This window comes from Panthera uncia (genome assembly GCF_023721935.1).
Source record: "Panthera uncia isolate 11264 chromosome C1 unlocalized genomic scaffold, Puncia_PCG_1.0 HiC_scaffold_3, whole genome shotgun sequence".
NCBI lineage: Eukaryota > Metazoa > Chordata > Mammalia > Carnivora > Felidae > Panthera > Panthera uncia.
In genome coordinates this window covers 29,392,162-29,411,637 of record NW_026057584.1, presented here as the reverse complement: position 1 = coordinate 29,411,637, position 19,476 = coordinate 29,392,162, and the positions used below count along the sequence as shown (strand labels likewise).

The window sequence follows — 19,476 nt, the reverse complement described above, 5'->3', positions numbered from 1 at the left end:
CTTTGACTATCAAAGTTTGTACCATTTCCAGTGAGTTACCCGGAAAGGCAAACAATTCATATATCCACATTTCACATATCACTTATATTAGTGGACTATTACAAATATTTTATAACATAGATCATCTCTTTGTTTGTCTGACTTTCCCTTTGTTTGGCTATAACATGGATCATCTCTTTGTTTGGCAAAACCTTATTTTGAAGGTTAATTAAATAGCTCTGAAATTAGTTTGGTTGGAACACTTTGTGTATATTTACTTTTATTATAGTGAAAGAGAAAGATGTATTTTGAATTCCTTGCACAAAAAGTGATCGATATCTAAAACTAAGTTCCTTGCATAAAATGTGATTGACAGCTAAAAATAATGTTGACATCTTGCTTTTGAAATAAGAGAATTTTTTTCCCCACCACAAAAGATTTAAAACCTGGAAGCACCCCTAACCGAATAATCCCAGCCCTTCATAATACTCTTCTCCCTGTCTAGATTTTACGAGAGCCTGAGAATGCCTTCAATTCCCTATTCAGTATGAGAGAGCCTGTTCTATAGGATGTATCATGGGGCTAATGCTTGTTCTGGGAACCATTTTAGAAAAAGGGATAAATGTGGGATCATGGTTCTGGACAGAGTGTGGTTGAACTATAGTGATTTAGAAATGAGGTGGGTCATGTTTGTGAATATGACTTTTCTCAAAAATAGTCAGACAGGTCATGAGTCTATTAGCATACGAGCATGGCTTTAACTTTGTTTTGTTTGTTTTGATTTTCTCCTTTTTTATGGCGTAAACATTTACAACTGAGGCAGATAAACAAGAGGTTCAATAGTCTTTACAAGCAGCAGCTCACCAGTGTTGCCAAAACTGCCAGGCATTTGATGAAATGTTAAAATAATACACATGCTTCTGGTTATGTGGGTCATTGCCTGACATCTTTCTGGTCTTGAAATGGATTAATGCAATGGTCATATAGTCATATCATAGATTTCCTCGAAAATTCTCTTGCTCCTGTTACCTAGTAAGCCAGAGGTGTTGAACTGAAAGCTCAAGAAATTTGTTCCAAAGTCAATGTTTTCTGCTGGGGATGGCAAGTTATGTTGGACGTCCAAGGTAGATGTCATGTTTGAGTACAGAAGTGGTCAATTTTCTGATAGCAACTCTGGATCAGGTTTACAGGTTGAAAACAATCACAAATGTATACACAGGAAGGGATAAACTTCTCACTAAGACGTAATCGATGCCTTGGCTGATGTCACATCTTTGTTAGAGTCTAGAAGTTTTCTGCATGGTCATTAGTTCAAAGTCAACTATGAATGGGTGTCCCAAGATGTTAGTTAGGCATGAAACTTCATCTGAATATGGGATCCCAAGATGGGATGGAGGTACATATACATACATACATACATACATACAAACATCTATATATACATATATATTTGAATATATAACCTGCTTTTCCATATCTGTGCCTATGTAAATTAGGTATAATTAAATTCCCTTAGAATATAACCCTCAGATATGTCAGAAGCATGGAGCCTGCTAAAAGAAATGTACTCTTCTTCAGGAGCTGCTGGCCATTAGGAAAGGGGTGGATCTCCTATTATTTGGAAGGTTTTCAAGGAAGAGGTTGGGGGAGGGTTAAAAAGAAGCCTGATTGCAGAGTGGTTGACTGGTGAAGACGCATATGCTCTCCACATATCTTGGTAGGTTTCAGTAGTTTCGCATGTGTATGCCTAATGACACTTGAATTTGGTTGATACAAGTCAAATTTATAAGCATAAGGGGCTGATTATGTTCTAATGAGTACTAATGCAATCTCAAAGCTTCCATGGATTGAAGGCCTAAAAAAGTTAGAGGACTGAAGTCACTTGTACAATAAAGCCATGTTTTTCTTCTCAATCTCTATAGTAATACATGATTTTATTTCCTATATTTCACTCTTGCTCTTAAATTATCTGGTTTATATATTTGTTTACTTAAATATTTTTGGTCTTCTCTAGTAGAATGTAAGTTCCACAAAAGCAAAGATTTTGCTTACCTTGTTTATTGACATATGTCCCCCATGCCCGTAACAGCAAATGGCATTGTGTGTGTGTGTGTGTGTGTGTGTGTGTGTGTGTAATATTGAACAAATGAATTGCTTTGGTTTGGGCATATGCGTCAGTATATTTCAATACCTTATTCTTTGCCTGTCTTCATCTACTATGTTCCCCACTAGGTTCTGGGTTTATGAGTGGTTTAAAACATATCTTGATGGTCTCTCATTGCACTTAGTAGAGGACATGCTTTCAAATAGTAAATATCCAGTCATCTCAACAATCTCCTTTCTTCTCAGGAAGATGCTGTGGATGGACCCTCACATTTTATTGTCCTGACCTTACCCCAGAGAAGGAGCACAAGGATGGGGACTGATGGTCAAAGGGAATAGAATGTGCTTATCCCAAGAGGGACTGGAGTTCAGGACAGGGTGTTATATATTTCCAGTTTCCCTCCTTGTTTTATTAGCACTAGTTAAATGACTAGGTGCTCTAATAGAAGACATCCTAAATAGCCAAGAAATTCTTTTTTTGGTGAATGAAGTTTTGCATCATTTGTTTTATCTGAGGAAAGAAGAACATCAGCTCAAAAAGGTCGTTTTCTTAAAGACCTTCCATAGGTGATATGGACTTAAAAAAATTTTTTTTTGCTTGAAATATACATAAACAGAATGGGATTAGTCATAATTCTTGGTCCTTGATATACTCTTTCATTAATCCATTGAACTTTTGTATGCAGGTATTTATTTACTTGCCTACTTATATATTTAAAAGTCTATAATATATATAAAGAATGAATCTACTGTTCACTGTGATGGTCAGAACATTCACAGTAACTAAAATTGTCTGTGTGAAACTCTGTGTGAAACTGTCTTGTCCATTGAACTCTTCCCTCCTAATGTAGGTACTACCTTGATTCCTATAATAATTTTATTGCCATTTGAAACACACAGTTATATTCTTTTAAATATTCCTAATAAATGTGTTGCTTGGTTTTAGTTATCTTAACTTTATAAAAAGGGTATCTGCATTTGTATATAATCTTTTGGGAGTTCTGTTTTCCTTTTCAATATATTTTTAAAGCCATCCACGGTGTTCCAACTAGCTGTACTTCTTTCGTTTTAACTACTGTGAAATAGTCTGTTGTGTGACTATACTACAATGTATTTATTTATTCCCTACTTTTTGGGATTTTGTGTCGTTTCTGGTTTCTTGCTGTATGAATGGTATCTCTGCGAACATTCTTGTACATATTTATCAATGTACAAATGCAAGCATTACTCTGGTGTTTGCACTGAGAAGTGTATACTTACTCATAGGGTATAGCAATGTTTAACTCCTCTCTATAATGATTATACCACCTCTAATTCTTAATTTCAATGATTTTCTAAATCCAATGTTTCTAGACATTTATTTCATCAAAGGATTATTCCCATAAATCATCGATAACAAATTGAGAAAGCAGAAAAGACTTTTGGAATTATATAATTGGACCCATATGATTTGCAGAGAACATTGATGCGTAGGAGAGCTGAAATGCCTTGCTCAAAGTCCTAGAAACAAGGGGCTTTCAGTTGTACCCCCAAGTAGCTTATGCAGCCATCACTGTATTTTTACTAGCATCTTCTATTTCTCAAAGAGAAGTGAATATTATTAGTGAATAATAGTGAAACTTCCAGTTTTAAGATAAAGAAGTTAAGACCTAGGAAAAGAAAAGATAAACAGCAAAAGAGTTATCCCAATTTAGGGTTAAAGTTGCCTCATTTTCCTTCAGTTCACATTGCCTTGTGGGGCTGACTTTGCTGTTTGCTTCTCCCAAAGCCATTCCCAGCTCCCTGCACAAAGTACTTTACCCCCTTCCACTGGAGCTTTTTTTCCCCAGACTTACCTGCATCTATAAATGACCATGTGGCCTAGGGGTAGCCTCTTAATTTAATGCTAAGTCCATGGTTTTAGGAATGTTTTCATTTTCTTGATTAAAAAGTAACGGAGGTAGCTGGGCCGGAACAATCCTTCTACTTATTTCCTGCCTTGAATGCAGATGTGACGTCTGGAGCTGTGGCAGCTGACCTCAGGGTCCAAGGCAAGGATAAGGGAATCAGAAATGTAGGGCCTGATATTTTTGGTCACTGAAGTAATATTAGCACCCACACTTCTCCAGACCTCTTCTTAGGTAAGAAAAAGAAATCCCTTTTAATTTAAGCTACTGTAGTCAGGTTTTTTGTTATTGCAGCTTACTGTGTTTCTAGCTAATACAGCATGTCACCAAAATGATCTCAAACTAGATTTAGCATGTTTCTCATTTTCCAGTGCCTGAAAGTTAAACTCTTGTCATTGAATGGGAGATGTCTTTTCCTCAAGGAAAATGATTTGATACTTTCATACTTAGCATCTACTTTTAGATTATACTCTTTCAATAAAAAAATTTCATTTCAGAGGATGTGTTTATAATTAAATCAAAGTAATATCTCCATCCAGCAAAAGTATGATAAAAAGTTTGGGCACTGGATAAAGAATAAAAACTGGGGGCGCCTGGTGGCTCAGTCGGTTAAGTGTCTGGCTTCGGCTCAGGTCATGATCTCACGGTTTGTGGGTTCGAGCCCCGCGTTGGGCTCTGTGCTGACAGCTCAGAGCCTGGAGCCTGCTTCCGACTCTGTGTCTCCTTCTCTCTGTGTCCCTCCCCCACTTATGCTCTGTCTCTCTGTCTCTCAAAAATAAATAAATGTAAAAAAATTAAAAAGAAAAACTAAATTGGCTGACTGACATTTTAATTTCTTTGTCCAGTCATAAGAAAGAAATATGACCAATGCAGTGTTGTTAAATGACACTCACTACCCCAGTCTCAGGTTCAAAATGAGACTATTCTCATAAATAAATTCAATCCACACTGATTGGGCTTTAAAGCTGAGAGAGTAGTCAGACATGATCCCCATTCTGAAGGAATGGTTTGGGTGGGAGTAGGAAGGTGAAGAGAGACAGATAAGCATGTATATGAATTAGAATATAGTAAGTGCATAATGAAAGTATGAACAAAATTGTGGCAGAACAAAGTATGAACAAAATCTGGGGCAGAGAAAAGCTAACTCCCTTAGAGGCACATGGGTCAGGAAAAGTTCCTCATCCCAGGAGCCCTGCTCATACTGTGAGATGTTTTTATGCCTTCGACATATAGGTCTGTGTCCTTATTGTTCTTTCGCAGATGTTTTCTTCTGGACAAAAATCCATGATTGTCATTGGACCTCTGACTTTTTGACTGTGAACCCCTCTACTCCTCCCACACATGGTGAGATAGAGGTTTTACGTTGGTTTTTTTCCTGCTACTCTATCATAATTAAAGCCTTAGGGAAAGAAACTTGCTAAAACTTCAGACCTTTGTCATAGTTGCTTTGGTATACAAACCAAATTGAAAACGAATCACTGGTGTTGTAGTCTCCTTTGGAAATGAGTAGCCCAAAAAGACAGGACTTACAATGGTCATTTTTGAATGACTGGGATTCTTGTAAGAGATAAAGTCAACTGTTGACAAAGCCATAAGGATACCTATTGGCTTTGCAACCTACTAGAAAGAATGTGCAAAGGATGGATATATCTTGAGAAGTACCTCCAAAAAACCCACCATTGTGCCTATGATCACAACTACAGTAACTTCACTTGTACAAGCAGGAAAAACATGAATGAACTATTCCTGTGTCACGGAGTAACTTTCCTTTTCTGCACATTTTAGAATCAATGCCCAATATCATCTGACTACTTCACTGCAATGTGTCCTTATGAATTTGATGACAATTAAAGAATGACTCATCCACTTACCCCAATGGGCATTCCAGGAAATTGTCCTTGTTTATTGCCATCTTCACATTATGGAAAAGCATAAAAGAATGAGAGAAAGTAATTATTTTTACTATCTGATCCTAAATGTTAAAGAAGCACCCTATTCTTAAAGGCTGCCCCCATCATTTGCAAATTAATGCACTGCTGAAGATGCAAACTATCTATATAACTGCTCTTGAACTTCATTAAAATTAATCGGAAGCCTTTTTAATGTCTTTGAGAATTGCTTCAAGTGGCAAAAATCAGGAAATCTACCCATGGGGCACATTCAGCTAATTGCGATTTACTTCTCAACTAGTCATTCTTTCGCCCAAGGCTGCAACTGCATAAAACTGAAACAACTCTTTGGATGACAAATGCCAGTCAAACCGGTTTTTTGGCATCACGTAATTTTAAATGATCCATTGGTTCTCCAAATATTTTTAACAAGTCAGAATGATGATATGATAGATTGATTCCAGATATAGCTTATTAAAATGATTCTCTAAGTTGGACCTGCCATATCCTCCCTCCCAGTTGGTACTGGGGACATAGAGGAGAATAACGATAGACTACACAGTGAAGAGAATAGAGAGTGACAGATAGTAAATGTTCTCTGTTCTCATTCTTACCAGCTAAGTCACCCAGGGAAAATCCCTTAACAGCAAAATGGGGGAAGAGGAGGATAACATACGTTTTCCTTAGGGTCACATGAAACCAGGTATATAGAAACAATGTTTTGTAAAATGTTGCTGACTAAAAGTCATCATCGTTAGGGAGAGTTTAGTCTATGGAAATGAAGTCACAAGGATAAGATATCAGAATAAACATGCTAATATGTTACACAGAGCATAAAGTGTTTTATTCAAATGATTTGGTGGTGGCTTTCTTTTTATCTAAATTCCAGAATTAGTCTGCTATTTTTCTCTTGCAATTATTAAGCTGATGAGAAGGCCCAGATAAAAGACATATATTTCTTCCCAAGAATCTCTCCAGATTTCTCTGATAACCAAAGAATGAATACTGAATATACATTACAACAGAGTATATAGTCATTAGGATCTGCTTTTAAATAAAAATATTCAGGCATGCCTGGGTGGCTCAGTCAGTTGAGCTCTCAACTCTTGATTTCGGCTCGGGCGGTGACCTCACAGTTGGTGAGATTGAGCCCCGCATCGATCGGGTTCTGCACTGACAGCCCAGCACAGAGCCTGCTTGGGATTCTCTCTCTCCCTCTCTCTGCCTCTCTCCCGCTTTCTTTTTCTCTCAAAATAAGTAAATAAACATTTAAAATAAATACATACATAAATAAGTACATAAAATATTCAATAATTTAATTTTCAAGTGTAAGCTGGTGAATCGTGTTTATGAGAAATGTTTACAGCTCATTATTTTCCAGGATGGCACTACAAAAGTTATACTGAAGGTCAAAACTTCCAGTTCCCAGTAACTATATTAGGAAAAAAAAAGATATGAGTAGATACTAGCTAGACTTTTAAAAAATGTATTTTTTAAAGCCGTTACTCCTATTAGCAAGAGCTGTAAGCCGTCTCACTGGGATAGCAATGCCACACATCCTCAGCTTTTACAAATAGCGGCGACCATTTCAATTCATGATGTTCACACTCATAGGAGAGGTGGAGCTCAACCACAGGGGTCTTTACCTTCAACCCATTTCAGCCTCTCCTTTTAGTGGTTGTGCTCAGAATTCAGAGCTGTCCCACCTCTAAAACGTGAAATGTAAATATCCCTCTCCTTGATCAGAGCCTCTCTGCCTTTCAGTACCTTCCTTCTTTATTCCTCTTACACCTGCCTTTTCCCTCCCTTATTGAGACCTCTCATTGCCTCCATTTCCTTCTAGTCTTTCCTTCTCCACCCCAGTCTCTTCTCTTTTGCTAACTTGCTTTTATAAGTTAGTCCTTGAGTCCTTTGCATCCATCTGTGTCAGCATTTACCCAACTCTAACACTAGGCGAATGTAATAATGACCATTCTTTTCTCCTACGTTTGGTCAGATGAACACCGCAGGAGAAAAATAATAACCAGCATTTTCCAAGTACTAGCTACACGCAGCACCATTCTGAGTATTTTCCGTGTACGATCTCGTTTCATTTTTCACCAGCCACAGGAGACATTTTTGCTCATTTTACATGCAGGAAAACTGTTTCACAGAGGTCAGGTTGCCCATAACATTACATCAAATCACGAATGCGGTCAATTGTAGACATCCTATTATTTTAAAAAAGCAAAAGAAAATGCTGCAGTTCTAACTACAAAGTACCATCAGGTGATAGACACATTCTGATTTCAATGGTGTTAAATGTTAAAAAAAATGCATCTAAGAATCAATGAAATATGACCTATGAGAAAGATACAGTGTAAGCCCAGCTAGTTTGGCTACAGAATATAATAGTCTTCATTCATTAAGTTATTTTGCCTCATAAAAACCAGGCATGCATGCATGCAAATTTGTGGTCTCAAACTTTGCCTGGACTTTTAGTACTTTCTTTAGTCTCTCTTTCTTTCTTATCTCCTCTCATATCTTCAGTGATTATCCCAAAGTCTTTTCACTCTTAAGTGCCCTTCTTAACACCTCCCTTCGTTCATATTTTTGTGGCTGACTGTGCGTCTTACTTCACTAGGAAAATTGAGACCATCGCTCACCATCTCAACTTCTTCACTGCTGCCCACATTTTAACCTACAGATATCCAGAGAGAGTCCCCTGCCCCCCCGCCTTCCTCCTTGTTCATAGAGCAAGCTTTGCCCCCTTCTGGAAAACACTGGTTTGTTTTTATTTTCATTCCTCTTCTCGTTTCCTCTGAGACTGTTAGTTGTCCTTCTCTCCTGAATTTCGACTTCTCTCTCTAATGGTTTCTCTCCCTCAGCCTGGAAACATGATAAAGACCCAACCTCCAACCTTCTTTCCAATCCATCTCCCTCTTCTTTTCTCAACTTCATAGAAGGTGCTTCACAGGGCCTGTCTGCATTTCTTCACTTTCCATTTCTCCTCAGCCCCCCACTCCTTCTCCCTGAACACTCAACTGAAATTTGTTCCTAATAAGCAACTTGGTGGCCTCCTGTTTTTTCAAATCCAATGGAACATTCTTTGCCTTCATTTTATTGGCCCCTTTTCTGAATCTGTGTGATATGGTTGATTTCCTCATTCTTTGTGAAAACCTCTGTCTCATTGGCTTCTAAGGAACCACACTTTTCCGGTTCGTTTTGACTCCGTTTCTCAATCACTTAAATGTTGGCACTTCCTAGTTTCTATCATCTGGCTATTTTTTTCCCCACTTCACATACTTTCCTATGAGGGTTTTACCTATTGTCTACAGGTAAGCCTAAACCCCAAATCTAAACTTCTCTCTTAAATGCTGTATCCCAAGTGTTTTATCATTAGTCCACACCTTTGCCTTGCCTACTCAGCATCTCCATCTGGATGATAGTCATCTCAAACTTGACATCTTGAAAACCAAATTCTTGATGTTCCTCTCTCATATTGATTCCTCAAAACACTTTTCCTCTCTTATCTGGTGGTAATTCCAAACTTCCAGTTGCTTAGCCCCTAAAACTTGGAGTCATCTTCAATTTCTCTCTTTTTCTTATACCCCGCAACTGGTCCATCAATAAGTCCTGTTTTTCCTATCATCAAAATATATTCAGAATCCACTTACTTTCATTGACTCCACTGCCACAACCTCTACTCAATTCACCGTATCTCATTTGAATTATTGTATCAGCTCCCAACTGTACTTCCTGCCTCTGCCCTGCCCCATCCACTCTGTGCTCTACTGAGCAGCCAGGATGGGTTTCTGACCACCTTTCTGACCTCACTTCTCACAATACAGAAAACACTTCTCACAGCACACTTTTCCCAAGCTTCCCTTATATCCCACTTTGAGCAATTCTTTCTCATGTATATGTATGATTCACTCTTTCACATTAATAGGATTTACTCAATATCTCCTCACCAGGAAGTGCTTCTCAGTATTCCATATAGAATAACTCTTCTCCACATCCTTTTCCAAACCTGCTTTACTTTTTTTGATGATCTTTTGTTTTTTCTAATCACAACTGATATATTATACATATATTTTGGGGGGGGGAGGGCTTCAGAATGATAGACTCTCATTATTGACTCATACATGGCACTATTTGTTCATTTAATTAGCTCGTTATGTGTTTATTTTGATATATAGATGTAAACTCAATGTTCAACACAGAAACCGGAACTACAAATCATTATACATATACATAATATTTATATATTAATATAATTATATATTATATCATATTTATATGTATTATAATGATTTTTATATATGTATATATATATTTTTTAAATTAAAATATAAATGTTCTTGGAGAGCCTGGGTGGCTCGGTTCATTGAGTGTCCGACTTTGGCTCAGGTCATGATCTCACAGCTCATGAGTTCAAGCCCTGTGTCGGGCTCTGTGCTGACAGCTCAGAGCCCGGAGCCTGCTTCAGATTCTGTGTCTCCCTCTCTCTCTCTTCCTTTTCCCTGCTCGTTCTCTATCTCTCTGTGTCTCTCAAAAATACATAAAAGTTAAAAATATATATACATGTTCTTCCCCCATCCCCACTAGAATGTAAGCTCCATGAGTGAAGGGACTTTGTTTTGTTCCTTCTGCATACATAATTTCTAGAATAGTGTCTGGCACAAAGGCACTGAAACATAAAGCAAGCACTGAATATTAATATACTGAAGTTTTCAAAGGTAATGTCAACACATCCCAAACCAGAATTTCTGTTCTCTCTTCTTTCTTTACACTCCTTATTTTTTCTCCCAGAAACACAGAACTGCTTTGAGTGCTCCCTCAATGTCTTTGCTCATGCTGACTTCTCTGCCTGGAGAAGACTATATCCCCTTTTGGCCCCAGGATACCTGTACAACTCCTTCCTCAAGAAGCTCATCAGTCACTTCCTCAAAGATACATTCTTTTTCCCCTCCTTTCCCTTTCCTTTCCACAGGATTCTCTCTGTGGTCACACACCTGTGTTTCTCTAATGACCTTCTCCAAAAGGCTGAGAGCGTCTTGAAGTTAGGAAGCAAGTCCAAGATCTCACCTATTATCTTTCCCTCCACCTTTTAGGGTGCAATTAGAAGCAGGCATTAGTGTGTTCAGTTCACAGATTGAGTAACTGAAGGACACCCCATCCAGGTTCAGAGATGAAGAAAAAGCCCAGAACCCCTCAGGAATCCTCTTTGGAACTTTGTTTCTATCCTTCGGGTGGCTGGTCAGTTCTCTCTGTTTTCAGTAAACCTTGCTATAAGCCTGGGTTCCTCTCTGTGCCCCTCTGGAAGGTAACCATGGATACTATTGAGCTGACACAAAAGCCTTCAGTTAATGGAGACTCCAAGTGTTTTTTTAGGACACTTAGAGGGTTTCCAGGCGAGGGGCAAACCTTGGAAGCACTTGCAAAGCTAAGACTTTTGCTTCAGGCTCCCAGGCAGGGTGTGTTTCAGTGAAGGGAGACGCTAATGCTCAGCAGAGCTCCGTAAGCTTGACAGGGCTTAGTCCCTCTCTAAGGTATTAACTAGCTGTGAGTTGAGAACCAAAGGGAGTCCCAGGCAAAACGCAGGGCCCCTGAGGTGAATCTTCAACAGTGGGCTGGCCCAAGTGATGCCAGCAAAAACACGGGCTCCTGAGGGGATCCAGGCCACAGAGCCTAGAGGTAATGGGGGTGTCCTGTCCCCAGTTAAGGGGGCCTTCCAGCAACGTCTCCCTACTCACATCCTTGCCCCAGGGGCGTTTTTCTACTCTCAGCCCAGGACTACAGACAGACAGAGAAATTCACACCCATGACGTTTTTAGGAGGCTCCTTATTCCCTTGGAGCCCTTTCTGACCGCTCTCAGGGTGCCCTCGTGCCTTCTCCGACCTCCGGGAGTCCTGGGTCTTCCCTCACATCTTTGCATTCTCAAACAAGGAGCTCCTGGAGGGTGGGGAATCTAGGGAGCCCCACTCACTCCTAGACTGTCTCGGAGCTGGGTCCCAACTTTCCAGTTCCTGCCTCGCGTGGCTCCTCCCGAGGTAAGACCGGGAATCCAAACCGCAGAAAGGCTCAGTTCCACTGGGTGGAGGGTAGGTGTGCGTCAGGGTCAGTGAGGGCGTGTGTGGCTAAGCCTGCCGGTTACCTGAAGTGAGATCTCTAGGGGAAGGAGGGAAAAAGAGGGTGCGGGAGTTGGACTTGGGGGCGAGAGGTGGCGGCAGTTTCCCGGCGCTTTGACGTAGACTTGGAGAGGCGCCGAACACTCCCACTGCTTAAGAGGCACCGTAGCCTTCAGGACGCCGGGGCTGGGGACCGTCACTCGCTCCGGGAGCAGCCTGAGCTTTTCCTCTCCATACACTCGAGGGAATCCAGAGAGGGAGGTAAGTGCGAAGGGGTGCCCTCCTGAGACCTGGGAGTTGAGCCTCGGTGTAAGAAAAATAATGGGCACAAAAGACACAGCGGGTCTTTGGCAGCTCCGCCTTGATGTGGGTGAGGCCGTAGAACCAGGTGTGGGATTGGGACGCCGCGAGCACAGCGCGGGGCTCGTAGCGGGGCGCACGCCGGACCCCAGGGTTGAGGAACTTCCAGGCTCGAGAAAGACTCCTGAGAAGGGAATCTAAAGGAGCCGGTGTGAGCGCTGTGGTGCAATCAGGCAGGGAGTCCAGGACAACACTAACTTCAGCACGCTGGACAGCGGCCCGCCCTCTTCCGATAACTTGCCACTGACACTTGGACTTGTCCCCTAAGGAAAAATAGCCTTTGGGGCAACTCGACTTTGACATTTTAGTTGAGAGGAGGACGTACTGAATATAATTTTGTTCACGGAGAGATCCTGTGTAAGTGATCTGAAATATTTTTGAATAATCTCGTATCTCCGCGTACCTCTTCCAAATAGGACCATGCCTTGTTCAAAGGCAGTTCTGGAATATTGATTTCAAGGTACCTCAATATGTTCTGCTGCTGTGCAGAAGAGACAGATTCCATCTTAAGGTGTTATCCTCCTTACATATTCCAAGATAGATGTATTCCCATAAGTGTTCCTATGAGCGGTGCCTTGCTTGCCTTTGTGATACTAACATCTAAAATGTTTGGAAATATAAGGGAAAACTAAAAGTGAGCTACATGTACTCTCCTGTTTTTTCTTTATGTGAGAGTTGTTTCAGTGTGATATACATTTTGAGTAGTCTTAAAGGGTAAGATAAGCTTGTTTCCTTGGAAAAAAGAAAATTTAGATTATTTTAAGAACATTGTTTCTCGTTGCACTTGTCTGAAGTGTAACATAATAATTTCAAAGTGGTATGTGGTTTAATTGTATTGTAACAGGCTTTGAGAGCCAGAAAAGTTGAGTGAGAGGCAAATATTTTCATTAAAATTCTTGAGATTTGTGGCAAGAAGAAAGAAATGATAAAACATCATCTTTATGAAAGTTATATGAGAATTGTAGAGCATTTTAGGTATTAATAAAGTGTCTATTAATTCTACTCTAATTGATTGAATATATGCCCCTTAGTTCTGATACTTTTAGCACACTACCTTATGTTTGTTTTTATTTATAACATTTTACTATTCTTATTTGTTTTAAAAAATTGAAAGTCACCCCAAATAAGAAAAAATTTAAGGGTAAAATAGTTTAAAATTCTTAATTGCATGTGAGTCCTGGATGAGAAATAGGTAGGCTAAATTCAGATATTATAGAATAATTAAAGCCATGCAGCAAGATTTTAAATTTTCACTTACTATTCTTTTCAACTATGTTCCTCTGTACTCGGGAAAAACAAGTTCACCTATTCATCTCACAAAGGAACATGTCTTAGGAATAAACACTTTTTAATCTAAGTATCTTGGTTTTACAATACCTGGCTCGACGATGAGTCATTTTAGGTAGAACGGGGCTTATGATCTGGGAGGTATGATAAGACTTTTCCTAGGGACAATGGTGCATTTTCTTTGCTGACACCAAGGTTTCTAAAGGCATAATTATTTTCATTACTGAGTGGAGATCAAGTGAGGATTCATAAGATATTTCCATTCTGTGCAGTTTCAACACCATGGCCAATCCTGGGAACAGAAGAGGGATCTACCGCCCCTTGACCCTTACCTGCTCCCTGCTCATTGTGGGAATGTGCTGTGTGTCTCCTTTCTTCTGCCATAGCCAGACAGACCTGCTGGCCCTTAATCAAGCTGATCCTCAGTGCTGGGAATCTTCTTCAGTGCTCCTCCTAGAAATGCGGAAGCCTCGAATTTCTAACACTGTTTCAGGTTTCTGGGATTTTATGATCTACCTAAAGTCATCTGAGAACTTGAAGCACGGGGCACTGTTTTGGGATCTGGCCCAACTCTTCTGGGACATCTATGTGGACTGTGTCCTCTCCAGGAACCATGGCTTAGGAAGGAGGCAATTGGCTGGGAAGGAAGAGGAGATTTCAGCAGTGCGTCCACAGCACACAGGGAGAAAACAAGGTGGTGAACTCTAGATCCCATGTTTTTCGAAAGGGTCAATGAAGTATGAATGTGAGGAATTGTGAGGAAGAGGGAAATGGCTTTCGGGGAATCCATTGCCACATATATTCCTCTCAGGGGTGAACCCAAGAGCACATGAGTGATAGGAAGATAGCACTGCCTTTTGTATTTCATGGTAGCTGTTTGTATCAACATATTGTCATTTTCATACTTCATGTAAACAGCAGCAAAGAAGAGTCAAAAAGGCAAGTAAGGAAAAGCATGATTCTCTGTCATTTTCATACTTCATGTAAACAACAGCAAAGAAGAGTCAAAAAAGCAAGTAAGGAAAAGCATGATTCTCAAAATACAACGTAAAGGCATAAAGCGATTAGCCTGAATATTAGCAGTCATAACCTGTCTTTGCATGCTATGGATTTGGGAAGATTTGAATGTAAGTCTGGGGAATATTCACAGCACGCAAGCTCTTGCCTCTTTTAAATAGAAAAAAAGACTGTTTTCATGTAAATGGAGAGGCTCCTTGTAATGTACTTGGTGAAGTAAAGGGCAGAAAAATTGGCTAGCTTGCAGATTCACTCCTTGTTGCTTTTTGAACACATCTCAAATATGTAATTAACTTCCAGCAAGTTGAATGATTAATTTTTAGTAATTTGGAACTTCTGACAAATTTAGAGATTCTCACTGGTGTAAATATTTTATTAAAAAACAGTCTTCTCTGGGGGCACTAGAAGAAGTATCCTTTATAGAATTAGAATTAGAGCAAGTGAGCCCCTGTGACTAAGAGAGATACCCTGGCCCTATTCATATTGTTTTTGTTCCATTTTTAGAGTTGTTTCAACCAATGAGCTTCCAATCCTTGCAGCAAATCCCGTTTGGGTGCTTAGAATCATTTAAGCAATAGTGCAAAACTGAGGCATAAATAAAATTTACATTTGTATATTTTATTGTGAGAACTGTTATAATCCCTATAATTTCCCTATTAAAACAGCACTTAACAGCAATATTTCGAGAGCAACACTTTTCTGAGATTGTAGAGCTTTTCTATATCTAGTTTGCTTTAACCTCACTAAAAATCTTATGATTTGCTGATCCATTAAACCAGATAATCTTCTGCTGTTATTTATAGATAAATTTATTATTTTGGCAAGTGTCATTGTAACTTAAACTAATTTCCATATTTAGAGGAAATATTCTTCTATCAGCTTAGCTACTAAAGAAATACAAAAATAAGCGTCTTTCAATGTTGGTTACCAATATTTAAAAATTATTTAAACAGACGCTGTTTAGACATCAGCATCAAGAGAATTACATACTTTCTTCACTTGCAGTCAAATGCTCTACCCCTGTATATTTTCTTCATTTGTACTGTAGGACTCTTTCTTCCATTCTTACCATATTTAGTTGTCATACTCAAATCACTACCAATATTTATCTTTTATATTTTGCACTCACTTTGAATTACTAAATTATCTATAGAATAAATGAATGTAATAATATTTGTGTTCAGATGAACACTAGAATAAGTATACACACACACAAGGTCTTTCTCTAAAGCAGCTTTCAGTTTGCTTGCTTGCAATGTGGCTATCAGAATAGTCAGAAGCTTCATGTAATTTTTGGAGCATATTTCAACATAGCATTTCTATCTTCTTCTTCTTCTTCTTTTTAAAGGCAGTAGATTTATCTTCAGCTTTGGAAGCCACTTTTTTAATCTTGCTACAGAGTTGCTGTTGACTCAGCTGGTCTGCAAACTTTAGTCAGAGTGACTATGTAGCAGGAGGGAACATTCCACTTTATTGGAGTTATTTTAATGTTTGACATAAACAACTGTTTGCAGATCAGGAAACAAAGCTTTCCATTTTGATTGTATCATCACAGTCAAAGAGGGTCTTGGGTCAAGGAGACACCGTGTCTAAAAGTTAAATAGTTGCTGGAACATCGAGATTTCATCTCAAGAGGCTTGCGGAAATCTCTAGTGGCTCAGCGGGGCTCTGGATGTACCTGCACGGATTCTCCACTAACTTTTTCTATTGTCCTTGGGGGATTAATATGCTACCAGGTTGGGATGGCGGTGAGGGTGAAGAGATGTTTGTCTCTCTAGTTCTCAGGGAAATCAAATCAACCAGAGCAGAAGGGAAGAACTAATATGTCTACATAATATGCAAGAGAGTTCTTATTTTGATATCCTCAAGTTTAATAGTTTAAATACACTTGAGAATTGTTGCTATGAATCATACTTTGCTAAAAACATAAAACTCCTGGGTACCTGGGTGGCTCAATTGGTTGAGCAACTGAATCTTGATTTTGACTCAGGTCATAATCCCAATGTTGTGGGATCAAGCCTGCGTTGGGCTCCACACTGAGTATGGAGCCTGCTTAAGATTCTTCTCTCTCTGTCTCTCTTCCTCTGCCTCTCTCCCCCTCCTTCTCTAAAACAAAAAAAAAAAAAATTAAAAAAAAAACCCAAACCATAAAACTCCTATTTTGTATGCCAGTATATCCTATTTGTTACTATTGGGCCAAAAACTATGAAAACAAGAGATATTAAATAGCTATGCAACCTCAGTCAACTTATTTAGCCCTCAGTTTCTTCATCTGAAAAAGAGGGGTGTGGAAAGAGAGGAACTGTAAAGTCTCTTTATGTTCTCCTTTCTAATGTTCTGTGATTCTATAAAAAAGAAATTTATGAGAGGCATGTATTTAACAATCAATAGAGTCTGGAAGAGCTTTACCCCAAAGACAGCTTGTTGAGCTGGGTGATGACCTAGATACTATAGTTGTTTATAACAGTGCTAAATAGGAACAGAGGGAATCTAGAAATGAGAATTCCAAAAATTCTGAGGTCTAGATGTGTTCTCACTTGAGAAAAGACTCAAAAGATCATTATTAGTTTGTCTAGAAAGGATGAGTTATTAACTGAATGCTGTAATATACAGAAGGTGTGAAAATGGTGTAACCAGCCTTAACCACCAAATTATGATGGATTTTGTCAAGGCAGAAGGAGGGAGAGAGTTATTAATTGATTTAGGAAAAGAGTAGGCTGATAACTTCCAAATAGAAAATGACCGATTTGACGTTAACTCATGGGTTAGTAAAGGCTTCAATGCAAATGAAGGGATTTTGAAGTATATCCTTGTTTGTGTCAAAACCCAATGGCCCTTTCCTTCAACAAATCATGCTTTGCCAGTGAGAGAAATTAAAGAAAAAAAAACCTGCCTGCCTGAGACTGGCAGTTTGTATGTTCTAGAAAAATTGGGAGTCTTTGCATTCCTTCATGATAAGAACATTAAAATTCAGATTTATAATTTGATGATATTTGCAGTTGGTGTCTAACTAGCTGGTAAATGTTAGTGCTTGTTTTTGTAAAACACCAAGCATTAGAGAAAACAGTGCTTCAGAAATATAAATAATTAGATGCACCAATGTTTGATTTTTGTTTTACTTTACTTACTCCAAGAAATTTCCTAGAAACATCTTTAGAAATTACTTATCTAGAACTCTACCCTAAAGAAATATTCAGAGATGTAACCAATCATGCAGTACATGAATCTTCACTGCAAAGCTATTTATAAAAGTAGAAAATGTGGAAATAATTCGAACGTCGCACAATAAGGTAATGGTTCGCTAAATTATGGTATAAAGTGTGTATGCATAAAATTATGGTTATCTCTGAAAGATTATATTATGTGTAATTTAAGTTTTTTCTGTATATTTTTGTATTAAAATTATATAATGACCACTTTTACTTGTTTAGTCAGAACATATCTTAATTCATGCATTTTAGTTAACAAGGACATGTCTTTATTATACTTTACTTAGGTTATTTAACTAAACTGCAAAGGACACATAAACACAGATTTACATGCACACTCCTGCAATAAATTTATACAGACTTCTGATAGAGTGACAGAAATAACAAACTTTAAAACCAATTTATTGACATTTAATTAACCTGAGAATAATTTGGTGCTCTAACAACTAGTTCCTTTTCTCTGCTTTCAGGTGCATATTCTCAGCAGCTAAGAACACCTTTCCTAAAGAAGAAAGAGTTGATTGAAGGTGTGATAAGCATGCACTTGCACGGAAGTGGGTCTAAACTCATTGGGAAAGTCACCCGTGGCCTGGAAATAAAGAGAAAGTAAATCTAACCTCAGAGCTAACTCGTATCTTGGAACTAAAAAAAAATTGTTTCCTTGACTCCTGATCATTTAATTACTTGAAATGGTGGGAATGTCCAGAGGTAAATATTAAGCCACATTCTCTCAGTGTACCTACTTAAGGTTTTTCATTATTTTAGCCTGCTAGCATGTTCCTTCAAAGGGTGGCTTTACTGCCAGCTCATCCCACTATCTGAAAGAGTTAAAATAGCTTCCAAAGATGACCGGGGGACTGGGCGAGTCACATTGTTTGTATTCACTCTGATCAGTTGTTCTGGGATGCTGGATCTTGGTGAACTGGAGTGCCATACATTTAACTTGAATACACTGCATGACTTCTAAGCCAGTAGCCACTGCTTACGTACAGGCATAATGGGCTATATTTATTACCAGTTACTGACTGTCTATAATACCTAAATCTTGTTTGAAAGAATATTTTTGAATAATGAATAAAACAAAGAACAAGAAAAACCATATGCAATGGCAAATAAAGCATTCTTCTAATGGAAACAAAATTAATAAAAGCTCTGGATCCCAAGTGACGTTATTGGAGTCTTTTTTTTTTTAAGTTCATTTTTATTTATTTTAAGAGAGAGACAGAGCAAGCAGGGAAGGGGCAGAGAGAGAGGGGGAGACAGAATCCCAACCAGACTCCACACTATCATTGCAGAGCTGGATGTGGGGCTCAAACCCACTGTGAGATCATGACCCAAGTCAAAGTCAAGAGTCAGTCGCTCAACCAACTGAGCCACACAGGAGCCCCAGAGTTTTTTTTTTTTTTTAATTTTTTTTTTAACATTTATTTATTTTTGAGACAGAGACAGAGCATGAACGGGGGAGGGTCAGAGAGAGAGGGAGACACATAATCTGAAACAGGCTCCAGGCTCTGAGCCATCAGCACAGAGCCTGACGCGGGGCTTGAACTCATGAACCGCGAGATCATGACCTGAGCTGAAGTCGGATACTTAACCAACTGAGCCACTCAGGCGCTCAGTCTTTTTTTTTTA

At 38.9% G+C, this 19,476-nt stretch overlaps 1 protein-coding gene across 1 annotated transcript; it reads left to right on the top strand.

Annotated features, from left to right (window-relative positions):
- The first annotated feature begins 13,863 nt into the window (after positions 1 to 13,863).
- FAM237A (family with sequence similarity 237 member A) lies at positions 13,864 to 18,933 on the top strand. Its single transcript, XM_049614440.1, has 2 exons — positions 13,864 to 14,312; positions 18,315 to 18,933. Exons 1-2 carry the CDS (start codon positions 13,901 to 13,903, stop codon positions 18,452 to 18,454), a joined length of 552 nt encoding a protein of 183 aa, XP_049470397.1. The 5' UTR covers positions 13,864 to 13,900; the 3' UTR covers positions 18,455 to 18,933.
- The last annotated feature ends 543 nt before the right edge of the window (positions 18,934 to 19,476 follow it).